Source organism: Callithrix jacchus, chromosome 8 (genome assembly GCF_049354715.1).
Source record: "Callithrix jacchus isolate 240 chromosome 8, calJac240_pri, whole genome shotgun sequence".
NCBI lineage: Eukaryota > Metazoa > Chordata > Mammalia > Primates > Cebidae > Callithrix > Callithrix jacchus.
Genome location: NC_133509.1, coordinates 46,693,605 through 46,714,126, shown reverse-complemented (window position 1 = coordinate 46,714,126; position 20,522 = coordinate 46,693,605). Strand labels below are relative to the sequence as shown.

The window sequence follows — 20,522 nt, the reverse complement described above, 5'->3', positions numbered from 1 at the left end:
ATATTTGTTACAGAACTAGGGATATTTGGAGCTATCTGGTAGTTCCTACGAAGAACAGAGTTACCATATGATAAAGCAATTTCACTCCTAGGTATGTTCTCAAGAGAACTGAAAACATGTCACGTTAAAAACTTGTACGTAAATATTCAGAGCAGCATTATTCATAATTGACAAAAAGTAGAAACAACCCAAATGTCTATCAAATGAATGGATAAACAAAATGTAACACATCCATACAATGGAATATTATTCAACAATAAAAAATATAGTGATAATATATGCTAACATATAGATAAATTCTGAAAATATTATGCTAAGTGAAAAAAATCCAGTCACAAAAAACCACATATTGTATGACACAGATCTATGGAACAGCTAAATTTATAGAAACAGAAAGTAGGGCTGGGTCTGGTGGCTCACACCTACAATCCAAGCACTTTGGGAGGCCAGGGCAGGTGGATCACTTGAGGTCAGGAATTCGAGACCAACCTGGCCAATATGGTGAAACCCCGTCTCTACTAAAAAATACAAAAAATAGCCAGGCATGGTGGCAGGGGACTGTAATCCCAGTTATTCAGGAGGTTGAAGCAGGAGAGTTGCTTGAACCCAGGAGGCAGAGGTTGCAGTGAGCCAGGATCATGCCACTGTACTCCAGCCTGGGTGACAGAGTAAGACTCCTACTCAAAAAAAAAAAAAAACAGTAAGATATCCTGAACTGGTACCTAAGGATGCAGCAGGTGGCAGGATCAATAGTTAACAGCCTAATGTAATGAATTGAATTGCCTCACATTGTCTTTTATTTCTATATGATGTCTACATGGTAGAATTCTTCCTGGAAGTTAAATTATCTGGTGAAAATTTAAAAAAGCTTTATCGAGATAAAATTCATATACTATAGAATCCATCCAATTAAAGTGTACAACTCAATGGCTTTTAGCCTATTCACAAAGTAGTGCAAACACTATTACTGAATTTCAGAACATTTTTATCATCCCACAAAGAAACCATGTAGCCTTTGGTAGTAACACTGCCTTTTCCCCCTCAATACCTTGAGCCCTAGGCAACTACCACTCATCTAGTTTTGTTTTGTTTTTGTTTTTGAGACCCTGTATCAAAAAGAAAAAAGAAAAGAAACCAAACGGCTGGGTGCAGTGGCTCAGGCATGAGCCACGCAACTGGCCCAGGACACCTTATTCTTAATGTAGTATGCTAGGTTTTTAGGCATACAAAAGACAGAAATTACATGTAGAAGTAAGGCTGTTATACTTTATTATTGGCTATAAGTATGGTTAACTAAAAATTATCCTGAGTAATTATAAAGTATAAGCACAAACTAGTATTATAGTCAAACATTCAACTAAGGAACTCCAAGAATTATCCAGCTATTATCTGGTTCATTTCAAACAATATCAAAAGCACTAGTATATTTCTCTATCAAACAAATACCATGAACCTTGCTGGTACCCCATATGATTTTGCTCAAAGACTATAAACAAGTATGAGCAAAACTAGTGTTTATCCAACAGATCTGCTGAACAGATTTAACAAGTAGATTTCCCACCTTTCCCTTCAAATGAACACTTCAATAACCACTTCATGGAATCAAACTACAGGCAAGTAGGATCTCTACTTGGGGTCATCAATTTCACATGCTCATTATAGACCATTCATAAGTGTATTAGTCTGCTCCAGCTGCTATAACAAAATACCAAAGCCTGGGTAACTTTAAAAACAGACATTTCTTTCAGTTCTAGAGATTGGGAAGTCTGAGATCAAAGTGCCAGCATGGTCGGGTTCTGAAGACGGCCTTCATCCTGATTTGCAAACAGCTACCTTCTGCCATATCCTCAAATGGTTCCAAAAAAAGAGAGGGCAAGCTTTCTGGTTCCTTCTTATAAGGTTTCTAATCCCACCTTGAGAACTCTATCCTCATGATCTCATCTAAACCTCCCAAAGGTACTACCTCCTAATAACACGACATTGGAGGTTAGGTCTTCAATATATGAATTTGAGGGGGAACATAAACATTCAGTCTATAACAGTAAGGAAAGGGAACATAGTTTAAGAATAAGAACCATGGCCGGGCACAGTGGCTCACACCTATAACCCCAGCACTTTGGGAGGCCGAGGCGGGCAGATCACGAGGTTAAGAGATCAAGACCATCCTGACCAACATGGTGAAACCCCATCTCTACTAAAAAATACAAAAATTAGCTGGGCTTGGTGGCACATGCCTATAGTCCCAGCTACTCGGGAGGCTGAGGTAGAGAACTGCTTGAACCTGGGAGGCAGAGGCTGCAGTGAGTTGAAATTGCACTGAGCAGAGATGGCACCACTGCATTCCAGCCTGGCTACATAGCAAGACTCCGTCTCAAAAAAAACAAAAAATAAAATAATAAGAACCATACATATGGTGGTCTAGTCAGACAAAGGAAAGCTGATGTCTCGATTTTAAAAATTTCAGGGCCAAGCATGGCAGCCCACACCTGTAATCCCAGCACTTTGGGAGGTCAAGGCAGGTGGATTACAAGATCAGGAGTTCGAGACCAGCCTGACCAATACGGTGACACTCTGTCTCTATTAAATATACAAAAATTAGTCAAACATGATAGTGGGTGCCTGTAATCCAGCTACTCAGGAAGCTGAGGCAGGAGAATCGCTTGAACCCAGGAGGCAGAGGTTGCAGTGAGCCGAGATTGCAGCATTGCACTCCAGCCTGGGTGACAGAGTGAAACTGCATTTCAAAAAAAAAAATAAAAATTTTAAAAGTGCTAAAACAAATTTTAAAAATGGCTGGATTCACTGGCTCACACCTGTAATCCTAGCACTTTGGGAAGCCAAGGCAGGTGGATCACCTGAGGTCAGGAGTTCAAGACCAGCCTGGCCAACATGGTGAAACACCATCTCTACTAAAAATACAAAAGAATTAGCCGGGCATGGTGGTGGGCACCTGTAATCACAGCTACTTGAGAGGCTGAGGCAGGGAGAATTGCTTGAACCCAGGTGGTAGAGGCTGCAGTGAGCTGAGATCTTGCCACTGTACTTCAGCCTGGGCAGCAGAGTGAGATGCCATCTTGAAAAAAAAATAAATTGCAACATAGGATACATAGTTGTTGGTTATTGTCTACTATATTAATTTTTTTTAAATAAAAGCAAATTCATTTATAAAAATCTCTTTTGCCTCCAATGATGATTGGCACAGAAGACAGGCAACCTGTGTAGGAGGTAATAGGCTCCTACACAGAGGTAATAGGCTAGATCATAGCCACCTATCCTTTTCAAGTCAAAGCACCAGGGAAAAGCCCAGCTCTCTAGGCACATAGATTGTGAATCTAAGGAGAAGAGGAAGAAGAGAAAGATAAATGCTGAGGAGTTCAATCCAAAGTATTTACTAGAAGGGTGATTCCAGGTCTTTTGGAGTTTCACTTGACTACTAAAAGTGATTGGTGCCACTAAAGAGGAATCTAAATTATGTGACTCTATTTCAGTATCTACAACATATCTAAAGATAACGGCCAAGACGTTATATAAAGAAGGCTGAGAAACATCAGTTTACACAAACTCCCAAAATGCATACATTTGAATAATATTGTGTACAAGTCTTGCATTCATTTTCAACACAGCAAATAATTTTCCTTCTGATTGAAATATTACAATTATTCCAAGTTCTTTTTCTTTTAAATTATTTACAGATTAAGTCAAAAGTTATTCCAAGTTCTTAGGGATTCTTCCTAATACAGGACACTAAAATAGTTTCCAAAAGAGCTGCAAGACATGAGTAGTACAAATATATTATTTTCACATAATAATGGGTCTCTGGAAATCCCAGTAAAAAGAAGTCTAGAGAATATAAAAACTATATTTCAATTTGTTTAAAGAGAAAAAAATAAAAGAAAAACTTATTTGTCTATGTTTGGGGCAGAAGAAATAAGTATACTTAAATCAGTTACTTAATCAGTTGTTTATTCCAGGTACTATTCCAGCCTCCAACAATTTACTTTTCAATCATAAAGATTCCTTTTCTTTTATATAGTCTATGATTTTTCTCTATTTGGAGGCTTTATGAGATGTGCTTCCCAAGTTTACTTGCCTTGCATCTGATTGCACATGGCTTTGAATCTTAAGCTCTGAGCCTCAACAGATACTATTAGAATTCTAATGTACATAGATGTATTTGAACGGGACAAGTCCTTAGAGAACAATGAATCAAGAATACCAATAAGTAACAAGGATACAGGGCAATGTTGGGATTCAGCTGGACTTTTTTTTTTTTTTGGAGATAGAGTGTCACTCTGTTGCCCAGGCTGGAGGGCAGTGGCAAAGTCTTGGCTCACTGCAACCTCTGTCTCCCAATTTCTAGTGATTCTCCTTCCTCAGCCTCCTGAGTAGCTGGGATTACAGGTACATGCCACCACACCCAGCTAAGTTTGGTATTTTCAGTAGAGACAGGGTTTCATCATGTTGGCCAGGATGGTCTTGAACTCCTGACCTCAAGTGATCCGCCCCACTTGGCCTCCCAAAGTGTTGGGATTACAGGCTTGTGTCACCATGCCTAGCCCAGCTGAACTTTTAAGGAAACCAGAAATACTGTCCATATTTATGTTTTTTCTGCATATAGAAAGGAGCAAGTGGAATTCTTTTAGGAAGGCCTATGTAATGTGGAAGGAGTAATAGAAGACTATCTAACTCAAGTCAGGCACCAAAGATCAAGGGGAAATGAGTCTGTCTTTTGGAGACATATACTAAAGCAGGTTTTGCATGTCACTTGCAAGTGCTATGTGGAGAAAAGCTAAAATAAGGGCAGATTTACCTGGAAATTCCTGAATCCAATGCAAGCAACAAAAATGGAAAGGACATGGGCAACAGGAGTAACATTCATTAAATGTCCACTATTTGCTATGTCTTTTATATACATGTTCTGCCTTCTATTTCAATCGTACTCAAATTTTTAGAATCAAATCAGCCGGGCATGGTGGCTCACACCTGTAATCCTAGCACTTTGGGAGGCCAAGGTTGGTGGATCACCTGAGGTCAGGAGTTCGAGACCAGCCTGGCCATCAGGGTGAAACCCCATCTTTAAAAAAAAAAAAATCAAATCAAACCATGGGAAAATTTCTCAGGAGAATTTTTCCTCCCAACACCATCTTTCTTCAGAGTTGAAGTTAACCATGGGGGTGGGAAAATATATATGTGTGCATGTATATGAATGTATGTATGTATGTGTATATAGGGGGGAAATCTGCAGAAATAATACAATCACTTCTACTACTCTCCAATAACCCACACTTTTAAGTGTGAAAATATTCAGAATTTAACTCCCAATAATCTAGAATGCATCATGGATACTGAAGGTATTTTGAACATAGGCTTTTGCTTTGCTAATGTGCATTTAACATTCCAGTCATAAAAACACATCTTAAAACACACACACACACACACACACACACACACACCGCCCCCCCCCCATATAGCAATACTAATATCTACTCCTGAAAATGTCCTTGTGATAAAAAAAAGGGAAGAGAAATACTATGATGGAGTAGAATGGAATGATGACAATTAAAGAAACTATGAAGGGAAATTCCAAACTTTTAAAATTCTTCTTAAAATAGTCTATTAAATGTCAGTTTCTTGGATTCCATAGAAATTCACAAGCGTCTACAAAAAGTAACCTATTCCTACTTTGAAACTTTAAGACTGTTCTTGACAATAACATCACATCTTTATTGCCACATCAGGGACACAGGAAAGGAAGCCACATATTTCCAAGTGGTATGCAACATGTTCAATAGACCTCAATAGAAATGAATATTGCTTGTATCATTTAACGTTTGGAGATGAGCGATAAAGACTACGATAGACGGAAGCGGTGGCTCACGCCTGTAATCCCAGCACTTTGGGAAGCCAAGGGGGGTGGATCACGAGGTCAGGAGTTCAAGATCAGCCTGGCCAAGAAGGTGAAGCCCCGTCTCTACTAAAAAGACAAAACAAATATTAGGCGGATGTGGTGGCAGGCGCCTGTAATCCCAGCTACTCCGGAGGCTGAGGCAGAGTATTGCTTAAACCAGGAGGCAGAGGTCGCAGAGAGCGGAGATCACGTTACTGCACTCCAGCCCCGCAACAGAGTGACCCGTCTCAATTTAAAAAAAAAAAAAAAAAAAACCTACTACAATTTAAGAGTAGTGAGAAGTACAGGTAATTCTCATACTAGTAGGCTAGTATTTTACTAGCCACTCATTTCGATTCGTTGATCTTTTCTTCTCTGAACAAATATACCTAAATCTGGGTTATCCTACCTTTATTCCGTACCTTAAACAACACACAGATGGGGAAGTAGAGTGGGCTTTCTTTTGTTGTTTTAAAAACATCTACAGACGACATATAGTTTAACTTCACAGGGTTGTTTACCAGCAGGTCAGTGTTCCGAAGAAGCAAGCCATAAAGCACGCACAAAATAAGGCTCTTTCAAAATAATTATATATACATATATATATACACACACACACACACACACATATTATTTCCATATATATGGAAAAATGGAATCCCAAAACATCTTTAACAGAATGGGTGACATTCCTTTCAATCATCAGTAACAAATTCCCACAGAATCTTTGTTCCTCGCTATTGGTAAACAAGAGCTGAAGCCAGCCACGCAGCCAGGAGCCTTCCGCCAGAGCCATCTGAGGAAGGGGATCCCCGCCGGATCCCGCTCCATCCTCGGGCCACGGGAAAGCCCTATTAGAACTCTTCAGCTCCCGCGTGGGGTCTGAAGTCCACCGTCCCTGCTTAACTTCATTGCAGCTACCCGGGATCCTTAACCCTCCTTCAACTCTCCGCACTTTGCTAGGCACCCGAAACCTACGGCGGCTGTGCAACCCGCTCCCGGCTCTCCGAGCCTGTGCCCTCTGGGAGGCCCGGGCCGGAGGCGTCGCGCGGGAGGCTTACCAAGCAGCGAGCCTATGAAGATGACGACCTGCACGGTGGTGGTGAACTGTCGGTACAGCTGCGCCTCGCCGAACTCCCCGAGCGCGCTGCGGTTCACGCCTGCAGTCTCCGCGCCAGACGCGTTGCGCGGCTCGCTGGCGTTTTGAGAGATCCAGCTCCCGTTATGTCCCATGGCTAGGCTGGGGCTCCGGCTCCGTGCACCGCCCGCCTCGGAGCCCCGCGCGGAGCCTCTCCTCCTCCGGGTGAGGAGGGACGCGCGGGCGCCTGGCGGAGTCCTGGAGAAGCCGGGGCAGCGGACGGGTCCCCTCACGTCTCCACATCGCCAACCCCGGCGCCCGGGAGGCGGGGAAGGAGGAAGGCGCGGCTGCGCCCCATGCCCACTCCCTCCTGGATCCCCGTCAGCAACCACATGAAGGAGGCACGGTCAGAGCCCGCCGAGCGTCGTCCGTCCCTCCTCCAGGGTGGTCAGCCTGGCCCAGCCCACTCGGCAGGAATGGAAATATAGAAGGAGGCATTCGATGGTCAAGGAGCGCGCTATCCGCTCCCCCGCGCCTCCTTCAACCGCTGCTCCTCCGCACCCCGAAGGCTAGGGCATCCCTCTCAGTCCCCTCGGGCGGACGTTCTTGGCCCCTCTCCTTAGCGGGAAGAGAACCTTTGGCCGAAGCTATTTTTCAGTCCTGCTGGCTTCGGGGCTGAATGGCGATACAAAGCCAACGAAATGCCCACGCCGAGTAGCCAGAGCCACGCGGGGACCCCCGAGTACCCGACAGTGCCCATGGCTTGGGTGGAAAGCCAAGTCTCCCCAGCAGCCTGGCTCTGCGCGCCCGGCCGCCGGCCGCCAGCCCAGACGCCCGTGCTGGGTCCTGCTCCCCAGCCCCTCACTGGGGTCTCCGACCTCCTGCCTCAGCAGTGGCAGCGGGAAACCAGTTCTGCAGCGCCTTTTTGCCTCTGCATGGCCGGGCGCCCCCTTTGCCTAGCCACCCGAGGGCTCTTGGCAGCTGGGAGAGAGCTTGACAGCCGGGCGGGGATGAGGGAAGACGCCCCCAATGGGGTAACAGCACGGTCTGCGCGGCAGCCAGACTCACAGCGCGCGCCTAGGGCAGCCGGGGGCGCGCGGCTGGCGAGGATGTTCACGTGGCACGCGTGGCCCCGCCCCTAGCGCCCAGGCCTCCGCGGGGAGGGCGCCATTTTGCCTTGCGGAGCGTGACTGTCTTCGCTGGAAGCGTGGGAGGAGCGGGGGGCTGGTGACTGGCTGTCGTGGACACGCTTGCTATACCTCCCCGGGCTGCGCTTCATTTACTATTAACTGTCGTTACTCCTCTGTATCTCGTCAGCGGGGGCTGCCGGCTGTCTCCTGGCCCCTCGGTCAGGCCTTGGGTGTAGCTGAAGCATTTAAGAAAAATGAAATATAGGAACCCAGTGCATGGTTTTCTGGCCTTTATATTGAGTATCATTTCTAAAATGTACACAGTATAACCTGGGCCTACTGGATTCTGGAACAGAAAAGGTTGGGAAGCTGGAATAGTAAACAAGAAGAAATGCTAAAGTAAGAGATGCCAAGTGGGAGAGGAAACTGTACGGATGCAGGGAGAGGATCTGGGGTAAAAAGAAGAAAGGTATGTGTGGTTGACTTTATGGAAACGGGTTTATTTTTAATAAGTGAGGCACATGGTAGAAGGCTTTGATATGTTGGTTATGGGACTGAGACCGAGGACAATAACTCAAGAATTAATTAAAATTACAGTTATTCCTTGGTTGTCTCAAGGATGATCCTGCTACAATATTGCTGTTTTCTTTTCACTGGTAACCTAATTTACTCTTGAAAGGGTAAAAATCCAAATCGTGTACATATTTGGATTTTCACAATACCTTCACATAGTAATCTATTGGAGAATTTTTTTTTTTTTTTTTAATGGAGATGGGGTTTCGCCATTTTGGCCAGGCTGGTCTCGAACTCCTGACCTCAGGTGATCCGCCCATCCCTCCCAAAGTGCTGGGATTACAAGCGTGAGCCACCGTGCCAGCAGGGAGAATTATTTTAAACATTTTGGACACCAAAAAGGAGAGAGAGAAAAATATGGAAAATTACTAATTACACTAATTGTATTTTGCCCCCAAGAACGCCATTTCCAGCAGTTAATATTAGTTCCAGGAGTCCAAACATAGTTTTCAAGATGAAACACCTTACATTATAATCATTAGAAAACAAAATAATAATTCTCCAACATCCAGCACACTCATTTAGGAATGGTTGAAGAATGTGCATAAATAGAGTTGTTTGATAACAGAAAAATACCCCTTTACCCACCTTCATCCTCCATCCTGTATTCAAAACTAGTAAGAGTTGGGATAAAGGTACAGAAAATAATCAGTTTTGCAGGTGTAAAGAATGGAGAAAGCAAGAAACTGCTCTCATGTTTTCACTCTGAAAAGATATCTCTAAATTCTCTACACCCCCTCAATTGATGTTAGGGTATGTGGTTAGTAGAATCAAGAAATAACCTAACTGGCTGAGGTCACCATGATTCTCAGGCTTGAGGAAAGATTACCTCTAAAAAGTAAAGGACTAGTACAGGAATAGAGTAGCACAATTCTTACAGTTGTGTGTTGTATAAGTCTTTTTAAAGGATGAGTCAAAAGATTTTAAGATATGTGATGTAAAAGATTGGACACAATTTAAATATACATTAAACGTCTGTAGTAGTCTGCATACTGTCCGCTGGTGTAGCTCAGAGTTGTTGCCTGGGTCTGGGATCTGAAGGCCTGTTCACTCACATGTCTGGCCGTTGATGTTGGCTATTGACTGGGAACTCATCTGGAACATCTATATGTGGCCTCTCAATGTGGCTGTTGGGCTTCCTGACAGCCTGGCAGCTATGTTCCAAAAGTGAGCATTCCAAGAGAGACAAGAGTCCTAAGAGGACAAGGCAGAAGCTTCACTGACACTTTTCTTTCTCTCTCTTTTTTAGTGTAGCCAAGTGAAGCAGTGGGAAGTGGAGAAGGAACAAAGAAATCTGTAAAATGGTTGTGATCAGTTAGGTGTAAACACCACTGCACTCAGACTCAGGCTAGCTGGTGAAGTATTTGGATCGAGTATAAAATTAGCACCAAGACAAAAGTATGCCAAATTGCAGGGTCTTTATTGCCAGCGACCACGGAGGACTCACGTCTCTCCAACCCGTGGCCCCAAAAGGAGGGTGACAAGACCCTTTTATGCCCGTAAACCACCTCCCGGGTTGAGGGTGTGGGGCGGGGGTGGGGGTGAAGGGATTCAGACATTCTGAGGGCCAGGGGATTCCGTAAATCACCTCCTGGGCAGAGAGGAGGGTGCGGGTCTCCGGACATTCCAAGGGCTAGGGGACTTGTCACTTCCATTGTTACCTAAGTGGTTTACAGAAGTCAAGATAAGCATTAGTTTACACATCGTCTGGGCAGTGGTGGAATCCACAGATGTTAGTTACTTATTACAAGTTGCAGGGGCCAGGATGGAATTAGCTTGGGCTGCTTATTCTGATCATTACCGGTAAGCAAAGGCCAGCAATTCAGGCAGTTACTGATAAGGTAAGCAGCTTTACATATTGGAAGCCAAGGCCAGCAGTTATTGTGAGGAGAATGGGGCAGCCGTTACAACTTATTTCTGAAAAACAGCTTTGTCTTGTATAAAATGGTGTTGTTCAGGCTCTAGCTATAGGACAGCTTGCATTGACTTTTGTGACCTAATCTTGGAGGCTGGTGTAGTGTCACTTCCACTGTATTCTATCTGTTGAATCAGCTATAAAAACACCACATTTAAGTAAAGGGGACATTCAGTGGGAGGAGTGTTAGTCACATTATAAGAAGAACATGTGGAATGAGAGATAGTAGAGATATTATTGCAGTCATTTAAGGAAAATATAATCTCCCATAATATTAATATATGTTTTCCGTTTGTCAAAAAAAAAAAAACTTTCAAAATGTACCACTTCAGTCTGGGCATTTTGGGAGGCTGAGGCCAGTGGATCACCTGGGGTCAGGAGTTCGAGACCAGCCTGGCCAACATGGTGAAGCCGCATCTCTGCAAAAAATACAAAAATTAGCTGGTTGTGAGTCAGGCGCCTATAATGCCACCTAATCGGAAGGCTGAGGCAGGAGAATCTCTTGAACCCAGGGGTGGAGGTTGCAGTGAGCCAATATGGTGCCACTGCCCTCCAGCCTGGGTGACAGAGTGAAACTCCCTCCAAAAAAAAAAAAAAAAAAGTACCATTTCGGATTTTCTTTTTCTGAAATTAAACCTGAAAAGGTCAAAAAACACATAAATTACAGTCCATTTCAATTACTTACCATGTACAGTACTGTCTAAGTCTATAGTAGTTCAGACTATAGTAGTTCAGAATACCTTACACAGGGCAGCTTATAAAAAACAGAAATTTCCGGCCAGGCGTGGTGGCTCACACCTGTAATCCCAGCACTTTGGGAGGCCAAGGCGGGTGGATCATGAGGTCAAGAGATCAAGACCATCCTGGTCAACATGGTGAAACCCCGTCTCTACTAAAAATACAAAAAAAATTAGCTGGGCATGGTGGCGCGTGCCTGTAATCCCAGCTACTCGGGAGGCTGAGGCAGGAGAATTGCCTGAACCCAGGAGGTGGAGGTTGCAGTGAGCCAAGATTGCACCATTGCACTCCAGCCTGGGTAACAAGAGCAAAACTCTGTCTAAAAAAAAAAACAGAAATTTCTCATAGTTCTGAAGGCTGGGAAGTCCAGGTTGAAAGTATTGGCAGATTCAATGCCTGCTAAGAGCCTGCTTTTTGGTTCATAGATACTGCCTTCTAGCTGTCTCCTCACATGGTAGAAGGGTGCCTTTTTTATTAGTACCTCTATTTTTATTTATTTATTTTAGAGGCAGGGTTTTACTATGTTGCCCAGGCTGACCTCAAACTCCTAGGCTCATGGCTGGGTACAGTGGCTTATGCCTGTAATCCCAGCACTTTGGGAGGCCGAGGCGGGCAGATCACGAGGTCAAGAGATCGAGACCATCCTGGTCAACATGGTAAAACCCTGTCTCTACTAAAAAAATATAAAAATTAGATGGACATGGTGGTGCGTGCCTGTAGTCCCAGCTACGTGGGAAGCTGAGGTGGGAAAATTGCTTGAACCCAGGAAACGGAGGTTGCAGTGAGCTGAGATCGCGCCATTGCACTCCAGCCTGGCGACAGAGCGAGACTCTCTCAAAAAAAAAAAAAATTCTTAGGCTCTAGTGATCCTCCCACCCCAGCCTCCCAAGTAGCTGTGGCGACAGGCACACATTGAAACACCTGCTTCCTATTAGTGCCTTTTTTTTTCCTTTTTCTTACCAAAATCAGGTGGAATAGTGCTTTTTTTTTTATAAAGGCATCAATCTCATCCATGACTGCAAAGCCCTCATGACCTAATTACCTCCCAAATATCCCATCCCCTAACACCATCACACTGGTGATGAGGTTTCAATATATTAATTTAGGGGGCCAGGGACACAAACCTTCAGACCATAGTAGGTGTTATGTTGATATGAGCTGGCAAGTGTTAACACCTGGCAGCAATCAGATACACAGCCATAGCTGAAGGCAGGAAATTAGAATTACCAGCTAGCGCATTTATGTGCTGGCCAATTTTTATTCAAAACTTTCCGAAGCTTCACTAAAAACAGTTAGTGGGAAATGGAGTAGAGTAAAAAATAGGCAACCTCTCACTCTAGATAATGCTGTTCCAAGTAATTTTTCCTTACAGTCCTCTCCTGTAATGAGCAGTATAAGAAGGTATCCTCCCAACTTAGAGGCGACTTGGGTTTCCAAAGTTTTCGTTAGTTGTCATGATAGTTAATTTTATGTGTCAACTTGAGTGGGTTAAGGGATGCCCAAGTAGGTGGTAAAACATTATTTCTGGGTGTATCTGCCAGGGTGTTTCTGGATAAGATTAACAGTTGAATGGGCAGACTGAGTAAAGCAGACTATCCTCCCCGATGTGGGCAGGCCTTATCCAAATAGTTGAAGGCCAAAGTAGAACAAAAAAACTGAGTGGAGAGGATTCCCTTGGCCTGACTGGCTTTGAACTGGGACATTGGCTGTTTCCTACTTTTGGACTTGAACTGAAACATCAGCTCTTCCTGAGTCTTGGGGCCTCGTGGCTTTTGAACTGAAACAACAGTAATGACCCTCCTGGTTCTGAGGCCTTTGGACTGGACTAGAACTATACCATCAGTTCTTCTGAGTCTCCAGCTTGCCAAATGCAGATCTTGGGACTTGTCAGCCTCCATAACTGCATGAACCAATTTTTTTGTAATAAATCTCTTTCCATATGTGTATTTATTCTATTGGTTCTGTTTCTGTCGAGAACCCTAATGCCATAGGTAATTTGAAAAAAAAACCAAAACACTCTTCTCTGTTTTTCTCTTATACTTTTTTGGTATAGTGATAGGCAAAATCACATTAAGTGCTAATAAGTACTTTTCCAACAAGGACTGAAGCTTGTTTAGGTGATAATCATTTGTCTTACCTTTGTGTTCAGAAGAATTTGCGATTCCAACTTTCTTAGCTATTTATTGAAGAGCAGAAAAAGGGCGGGATTGGGTGAAGAAGAAATTGAATAGGATTTAGGATCATTGCAAAGATCAAGGTAGTTGGGGAACCTAAAGGTTTTATTTTCCCTATTTTCTTCTTCCTTATGATTGAAGATCTCCTCCTTTCTGCTCCCTACACAGACCCTCACATGCCCCCATGTGGCTTCTTGCTAAAGAGGGAGAGAAGAGCTAGAGAAATATAAGTATTTTCTATCAGTAAGCCAAAGCAGCACGGGAGCTTTTATGGCCTCTGGCTACCCATCTGGAATAAGCAATTCTATTTCCAAAGGGCTATTTCTGTGCCTATGTAAAAAGACATAGACAATGCGGGTTATTGTGTAGATATTACTAGTGTTCAACAACATATGTCATTCACCTCTTCTTCCAGGCATACAGAAGTCTATATTTCTCAGCTACCCTTGCAAGTGGGCAGGGTCATATGACTATTATGACTAATAAAATGTGATCAAAAGTGAGGAGTCCCTTGTGGGCTTAGGCAGTGAAAAGTTGTTTATGATTTTCAAATCTCTCTTCTGCTCTGCCATTGCAATTGTGGAAGGAACCTTATGTGGAAATGGAAGAGCCAAAAGATTGGAGTAGTCTATGTCTCAGTCATCATATGGGAGGGCAAATACTCTGGAGAACCACCCAGATACAAAATAAATTTGAATGAATATGAAATAAAACTTGGTTGTATAAGCAATCATGATTTTTGGAGTTACTATCACATCATAACCCAGCCTATCCTGGCAGAGGTTGTTATGAAAATTGGGGCCTGCATATTTAAGAGAACATAGATTGTATTTCTGAGGAATGGAAAGTTTTAAGTCAGGACTTTTAAAAAATTCTGTGTATATCGGTAGTGGCAATCAGGATATCCTAGTTACTTGTGAAATGAAAGTGGTAGCTGATAATAGAGCCTCTGGCATCTTTCAATTGAACTATTGGGCTTTCCATGTCAAAAAAAAAAAGCATATTGGTCTCTGATAAACTTACGTTACTGAAACAGGTTTTGGAGAGTACTTAAGCTTGGGGTAGGCAATAACCCATTCTCTTTTCTTGGAGACCTAGACTGTCTCTTTACACAGGGTTCTACTAATGTTCTCAAGATAATCTAATATGGGGAGACAAGGGAGTATGAATGCTGATGTAGTTGTACCTCTTGAACGTTTTGTTGTTGGTGGTTTTAATGGTTAAAATATCTTTTCTCACAATGAGGAAGAAAATAGAGAAGACAAAACAATGTAGCAGCATTCACAGGAAGAGGACAAGGATAACAACAAAGAGAAAAGACAAAGAGGAAGAGAGGAAGAGAGATGGAGAGAGAGAGAAGCTGATGTTGGAGTGAAACAGAAATTCTGAGAGGAACCTTTTTTAAAATGAGAGAGATGTGGGCTGAGAGAGAAGCACTTTCCTGCTGAGGGGCTGGAACCAGGGGGTCCTAGGTGTAGTGTGGGGTCACCAGGCCCTGACATGGCCACTGGGTAAAGGACAGCACCTGAAATGGGAACAGGTGGTGGGGATGGGGCCCCAGGCCATGGGCTCCATGCTCCAGAGCCCCAGGCTGTGACTAACATCCTTTGAGTCTGGCACAGAGGCCTATCTGAGGGTCCCCAGCAGTTCTTGGAGCCACAGAGGCAGGAGAGCTTGATGTCTTTGATGGGGAACTTATAGTCATAGGTAATCTCCTTGTTGATGCTGATGTGCTGCTTCAAGTAGATGCTATTTTCTCGAAGATAGAACCATTCGAATTGTGTTCAAGTAATGCTGGGCAGTTACTTGACCTCTCTAAACTCAGTTTTCTCCTCTACCAGAGAAAAAGATGCGTATTTTGAAAGGCTATTTTGAGGATAACAAAATATTGAATCAATAAAAATCTCTGACAGTGTCTGGTCAGTGTAGGCCATTAATAAAGGGAAACTATATAAGATCAAGTCTTGTTTGTTGCTGTTTAAAGAAATCAAATATTAGCTGGGCGCGGTGGCTCACACCTGTAATCCCAGCACTTTGGGAGGCTGAGGTGGGAGGATCACCTGAGGTCAGAAGTTCGAGACCAGCCTGACCAATATGGTGAAACCCCATCTTTAAAAAAATAAAATAGGCCAGGCGCAGTGGCTCATGCCTATAATCCCAGCACTTTGGGAGGCCGAGGCGGGTGGATCACGAGGTCAAGAGATTGAGACCATCCTAGTCAACATAGTGAAACCCCGTCTCTACTAAAAATACAAAAATTAGCTGGGCATGGTGGTGCACACCTGTAGTCCCAGCTACTTGGGAGGCTGAGGTAGGAGAATTGCTTGAACCCAGGAGGCGGAGGTTGTGGTGAGCCGAGATCACGCCATTGCACTCCAGCCTGGGTAACAAGAGTGAAACTCCGTCTCAAAAAAATTAAATAAAATACATAAAAAGTAAAAAAAATAAATAAATAAAAAATAAGAAAGAAATCAAATATAAAAAAGGGGAAAAGTCACCATCCAAGATTTTTTAAAATTTTCTCTCTATAAAGTTAAACACAAGCTTTATATTTCAAAAATGAAAAAAAAAATTACTTATTTTGCAATTAACAAAGGACAGAATGGCTTTGGGGGAATTTTTACTTGAAGATTTAAAAGTCCAGAACTTAGCCTTTACATCAGTAGGCTAAATATGTTTACCGTTTATGGTTATTAGTTTTGGATATGTTAAATTACTATCCAAAGCAATTTTCTGTTTAAAAGATAATAAGACAGCCCTTCATGTATTCCAAATTATCCCAATATGTGAATTGGGTGTGGGTCAAGATGACCAGTGGGAGACCTAACTTAATTCTAGCTAAGTAATTATAATCTTGCTTGGCTCAGAGTACACTGAAGTTTATACACCAAACTGAACTGTATTATTGGTGCAGTTAATTAGAAATTAATCAGCAACAGGAGGCCTAAGTTAAAGACCATCTGAGAGTGCAGTAACATAGGGGAACACCGCGGGGTGGTTGCAGAGCAGGCAATACTGCTCTGGCCCCACAAATGCCTTCCCAATGTGGAGACTGCATGAGGGTCTCATAAAGAGGACTTGTGCAAAGGTCTCTGAGAAGGGAGATGACCTCTCTTCACGAGATCCTGGAGGGTCTTTGCAGATGAGAGCTGGCAAGGAGGAGAAAAGCCTTGCAGGGCAGAGAGGAGAGAACATCTCAGGCTTTGCCTAGGTTCTCGGAATATGGAGTGATTTTGTTTGCTCTATGTCCTCAATGCCCCTTGATAAAAGCCCCTGGATGCATTGGGTGTGGTCAGACTGGGTAGCTCCTCCTCTGCTATACTTCTGATATAGCCGCACCCTGATAACAATTGGTGATAAATCAGAGTACTAGTGCTCGCTTTGGCAGCACATATACTAAAATTGGAATGATACAGAGAAGATTAGCATGGCCCCTGCACAAGGATGACACACAAATTCATGAAGCTTTCCATACTAAAAAAAAAAACTTAAGAGCACTAGTTTAGCATGTCTTAGAAGGATCTCAAGTGCTCCCCTGCCATCTTATCTACCCCTTCACCCTCCCCTGCCATGCTCATAAGATCAATGAGATTATGAACATAATAAAAGTGTTTGGAGCCCAGAGCTGCAGCCAACGGGATTGGTCCCCTGGACCCATGCTGTACATTCTACTCTTGTGTCTGTCTTTATTTCCTTTTTTCAATCCCTCTTCACCACAGGGACTAAGGGCACCTATGTATGGGGTTGGGGCTCATACCCGACATTGGGAAACCGTTTTCTACTGACAAGAATCTATGAATATATCTCCTAAGGTAGTTTCCCAGAAAAGTGGCATTAGAAGGTACATCAGGAGTTTCTAGTAGTCCTTATACCTACTGATTTTCTATTAAATTCATCAAAAATATCTGGGAGGGGGGGTAACTTTATCAAGAGTATCTGGGAAGTGGGTAAATTCATCAAGAATATCTGGAAAGTATGAAGTTAAATACTCCTTCCCTCCCTTTCCAGGAAACCTCAATAGTCACATAGAGACACACACACATAATGATCATAAAGCAAACAGACTAATTTTTACATTTTATTTTATTTCATTTTATTTGAGACAGGGTCTTGCTCTGTCACTCTGCCTGGAGTGCACTGGTGCAATCACAGCTCACTGAAGCCTCGACTTCCTGGCTTCAGTGATCCTCCCACTTCCACCTCCCAAGTAGCTGGGACTACAAATGCATGCCACCATGCCTGGCTAATTTTTATACTTTTTGTAGAGACCAGTTTTTGCCATGCTGCCCAGGCTAGTCTGGAACTCCAGGGCTCAAGTGACCCACCCACCTTTGCCTCCCAGCGTGCTGGGACTACAGACATGAGTAAATGTGCCTGGCCCAGACTAATTTTTAATAGCAAATATGTCAAACTATAATATTCATGAATATTAGCACCTTCAAAGGAGTCACCTTGGGAAGCTACTCAGCAGCTGAAGACTCTCATGATATCTCAGCACCTTTTTAGGATTCCTCTTTTATAATTAATTTTGGAAGCTGACAAATTCTTTCCTGTGTCACTTATCATAATAAATATGTCCTTTAAGAATAAATTTGATTTGGCCGGGCGCGGTGGCTCACGCCTATAATCCCAGCACTTTGAGAGGCTGAGACAGGTGGATCACGAGGTCAAGAGATCGAGACCATCCTGGTCAACATGGTGAAACCCCGTCTCTACTAAAAATACAAAAATTAGCTGGGCATGGTGGCGCACACCTGTAATCCCAGCTACTTGGGAGTCTGAAGCAGGAGAATTGCTTGAACCCAGGAGACGGAGGTTGCGGTGAGCCGAGATCGTGCCATTGCACTCCAGCCCGGGTAACAAGAGCAAACTCCGTCTCAAAAAATAAATAAATAAAATAAATAAATTTTATTTATTTTAAAGAGTCAAAAGTTATCTAAGACCGATTCTGGTGAATTAAGTGATTAAGGTAATAATATTCTCTAGTAAAAGATGGAATATGGATATAAAATACTATGACTCATAGTCCGACTTGGAAGTAATGACACAGTTGTGTAATAAAGGCATATACTTATTCTATTTTTTTTTCTTTTTTTTACCTTTTATTTATTTATTTTTTAAAGACGGGGTTTCACCATGTTGGTCAGGCTGGTCTTGAACTCCCAACCTCAGTTGATCCGCCTGCCTCGGCCTCCCAGAGTGCTGGGATTAAAGGCCTGAGCCACCGTGCCCGGCCACATATACTTATTCTAAAATTTAAAGGTCAAGACTCATTCAGTTTTGTATGTGAATGCACACGAGCAACCACAAAGTGATGCAAAAGTCACTAACAATTTTTATTTCAGACTTTCTTGAGCAGCAAGAACAGTGTTACCTCTCTGCTCCTGGCTTCCAAATCACAGCATGCTGCAAGAACAAGTTCGTTTACTTCCCAGAAGTGGGGAGAGGGGTTGGCTGGAAAAGTATTCAAAGAAGTAATGGCTTGAAACTCTCTATATTTGGCAAAAATCATAAGCCTAGAGATTCAAGAAGCTAAGCAAATTCTAAACAGGATAAGCCCAATGAAATTTACAAGACACATCATAGTTGAACTTTTGAAAACTCAGACAAAGAAAACCATCTTGAAAGTAGCCAAAGAGGAGTACCACATTACCTTTAGTAGGAAAACAATTTAAATGACAACAGATTTGTTACTGAAACTATGTAGGTTAGAGAGAAATGGCACATTTTTCAAGTACTGAAATAAAATAACTATTGGCCCAGAATTGTATAATCAATGAAAATATCCTTCCAAAGGCCAGGTGCCATGGCTCACGCCTGTAATCCCAGCACTTCGGAGGCTGAGGCAGGTGAATCACAAAGTCAAGAGATGGAGACTATCCTGGCTAACATGGTGAAACCCTGTCTACTAAAAATACAAAAAATTAGCCATGCGTGGTCGCATGTGTCTGTAATCCCAGCTACTCGGGAGGCTGAGGCAGGAGAATCACATGAACCCAGGAGGCGGAGGTTGCAGTGAGCTAAATTGTGCCACTGCACTATAACCTGGGCAACAGAGTGAGACTCGGTCTCAAAAAAATAAATAAATAAAGTATCCTTCCAGAATGGAGGGTAAAGGGATTGTAGTTTTAAAATTTGGGAAACAGTGACTAAAATCTGAGATCTTCTCTTAGGAAAGTCAAAGGCAAGCAGCAAGACGGAGCTGCCGTTTGGGGGAGCAGGGAGGATTAGATATAGGATTAGAGATTCTTCTTTGGAGGACTGATCGAAAGGTTTAGGAAGTACTTGGAGAATAAGGAAATGTTGGGGTGTCCTGATGAGTTGGTTTGTAAACTCCAACTATACAAAGACATTCTTATCAGGCAGAATGTCTAAAGGACTTAAAGGTTATCTCCTGGGAGTCAGTCAAGGGCCAATCTTTTCTTTGAAATGTACGGAGTTTATACATCCCAAGCCTACTTAGTTAACCCTATATTGCACATACAGCAACCAAATGCAATGTGTGGACCTTGCTTGAATTTTGATTCAAACAAACCACTGTAAACAAAACAAAACAAAAAATAACCTTTTTCTTTTTCCATTTAACAGTTTATTAAGGTAGAATAGACACATAATATATTGCATTTGTTAAATTATACAATTTGACAAGTTTTTCTTTCTTTTTGAGATGGAGTTTTGCTCTTGTTGCCCAGGCTGGAGTACAGTGGCACGATCTTGGCTCACTATCACCTCCACCTCTCAGGTTCCTTTTTTTTTTTCCTCTCTCTCTCTCTTTAAAAAAATTTTTTTTTTCTCTTTTTAAATTTTTTTCTTTTTTTTTAAGATGAGGTTTCACCATCATGGTCAGGCTGGTCTTGAACTCCTGACCTCAGGTGATCCATCCACCTTGGCCTCCCAAAGTGCTAGGATTACAGGCATGAGCCACCGCGCCCGGCCTTGCCTCCTAGTTTCAAGCAATTCTCCTGCCTCAGCCTCCCGAGTAGCTGGGATTTCAGGCATGCACCACTATGCCCGGCTAATTTTGTAT

General features: G+C 43.0%; 2 protein-coding genes and 1 non-coding gene across 3 annotated transcripts in view; 2 read left to right on the top strand and 1 right to left on the bottom strand.

Annotated features, from left to right (window-relative positions):
* Window positions 1–8,036, bottom strand: part of GPR176 (G protein-coupled receptor 176) — a 138,998-nt gene extending 130,962 nt beyond the window's left edge. Inside the window, exon 1 of the mRNA XM_002753555.6 lies at window positions 6,949–8,036. Coding sequence (XP_002753601.1) covers window positions 6,949–7,120 — 172 coding nt within the window. The 5' untranslated portion in view covers window positions 7,121–8,036. The remainder of the gene's footprint in view (window positions 1–6,948) is intronic.
* Window positions 8,037–8,404: 368 nt separating this feature from the next.
* Window positions 8,405–20,522, top strand: part of EIF2AK4 (eukaryotic translation initiation factor 2 alpha kinase 4) — a 139,843-nt gene continuing 127,725 nt past the window's right edge. Inside the window, exon 1 of the mRNA XM_035259867.3 lies at window positions 8,405–8,564. Within this exon, the coding sequence (XP_035115758.3) occupies window positions 8,502–8,564 (63 nt within the window). The 5' untranslated portion in view covers window positions 8,405–8,501. The remainder of the gene's footprint in view (window positions 8,565–20,522) is intronic.
* Window positions 16,868–16,974, top strand: LOC118145239 (U6 spliceosomal RNA). The gene has a single exon (XR_004730367.1). It is a non-coding gene; the product is annotated as a U6 spliceosomal RNA (small nuclear RNA).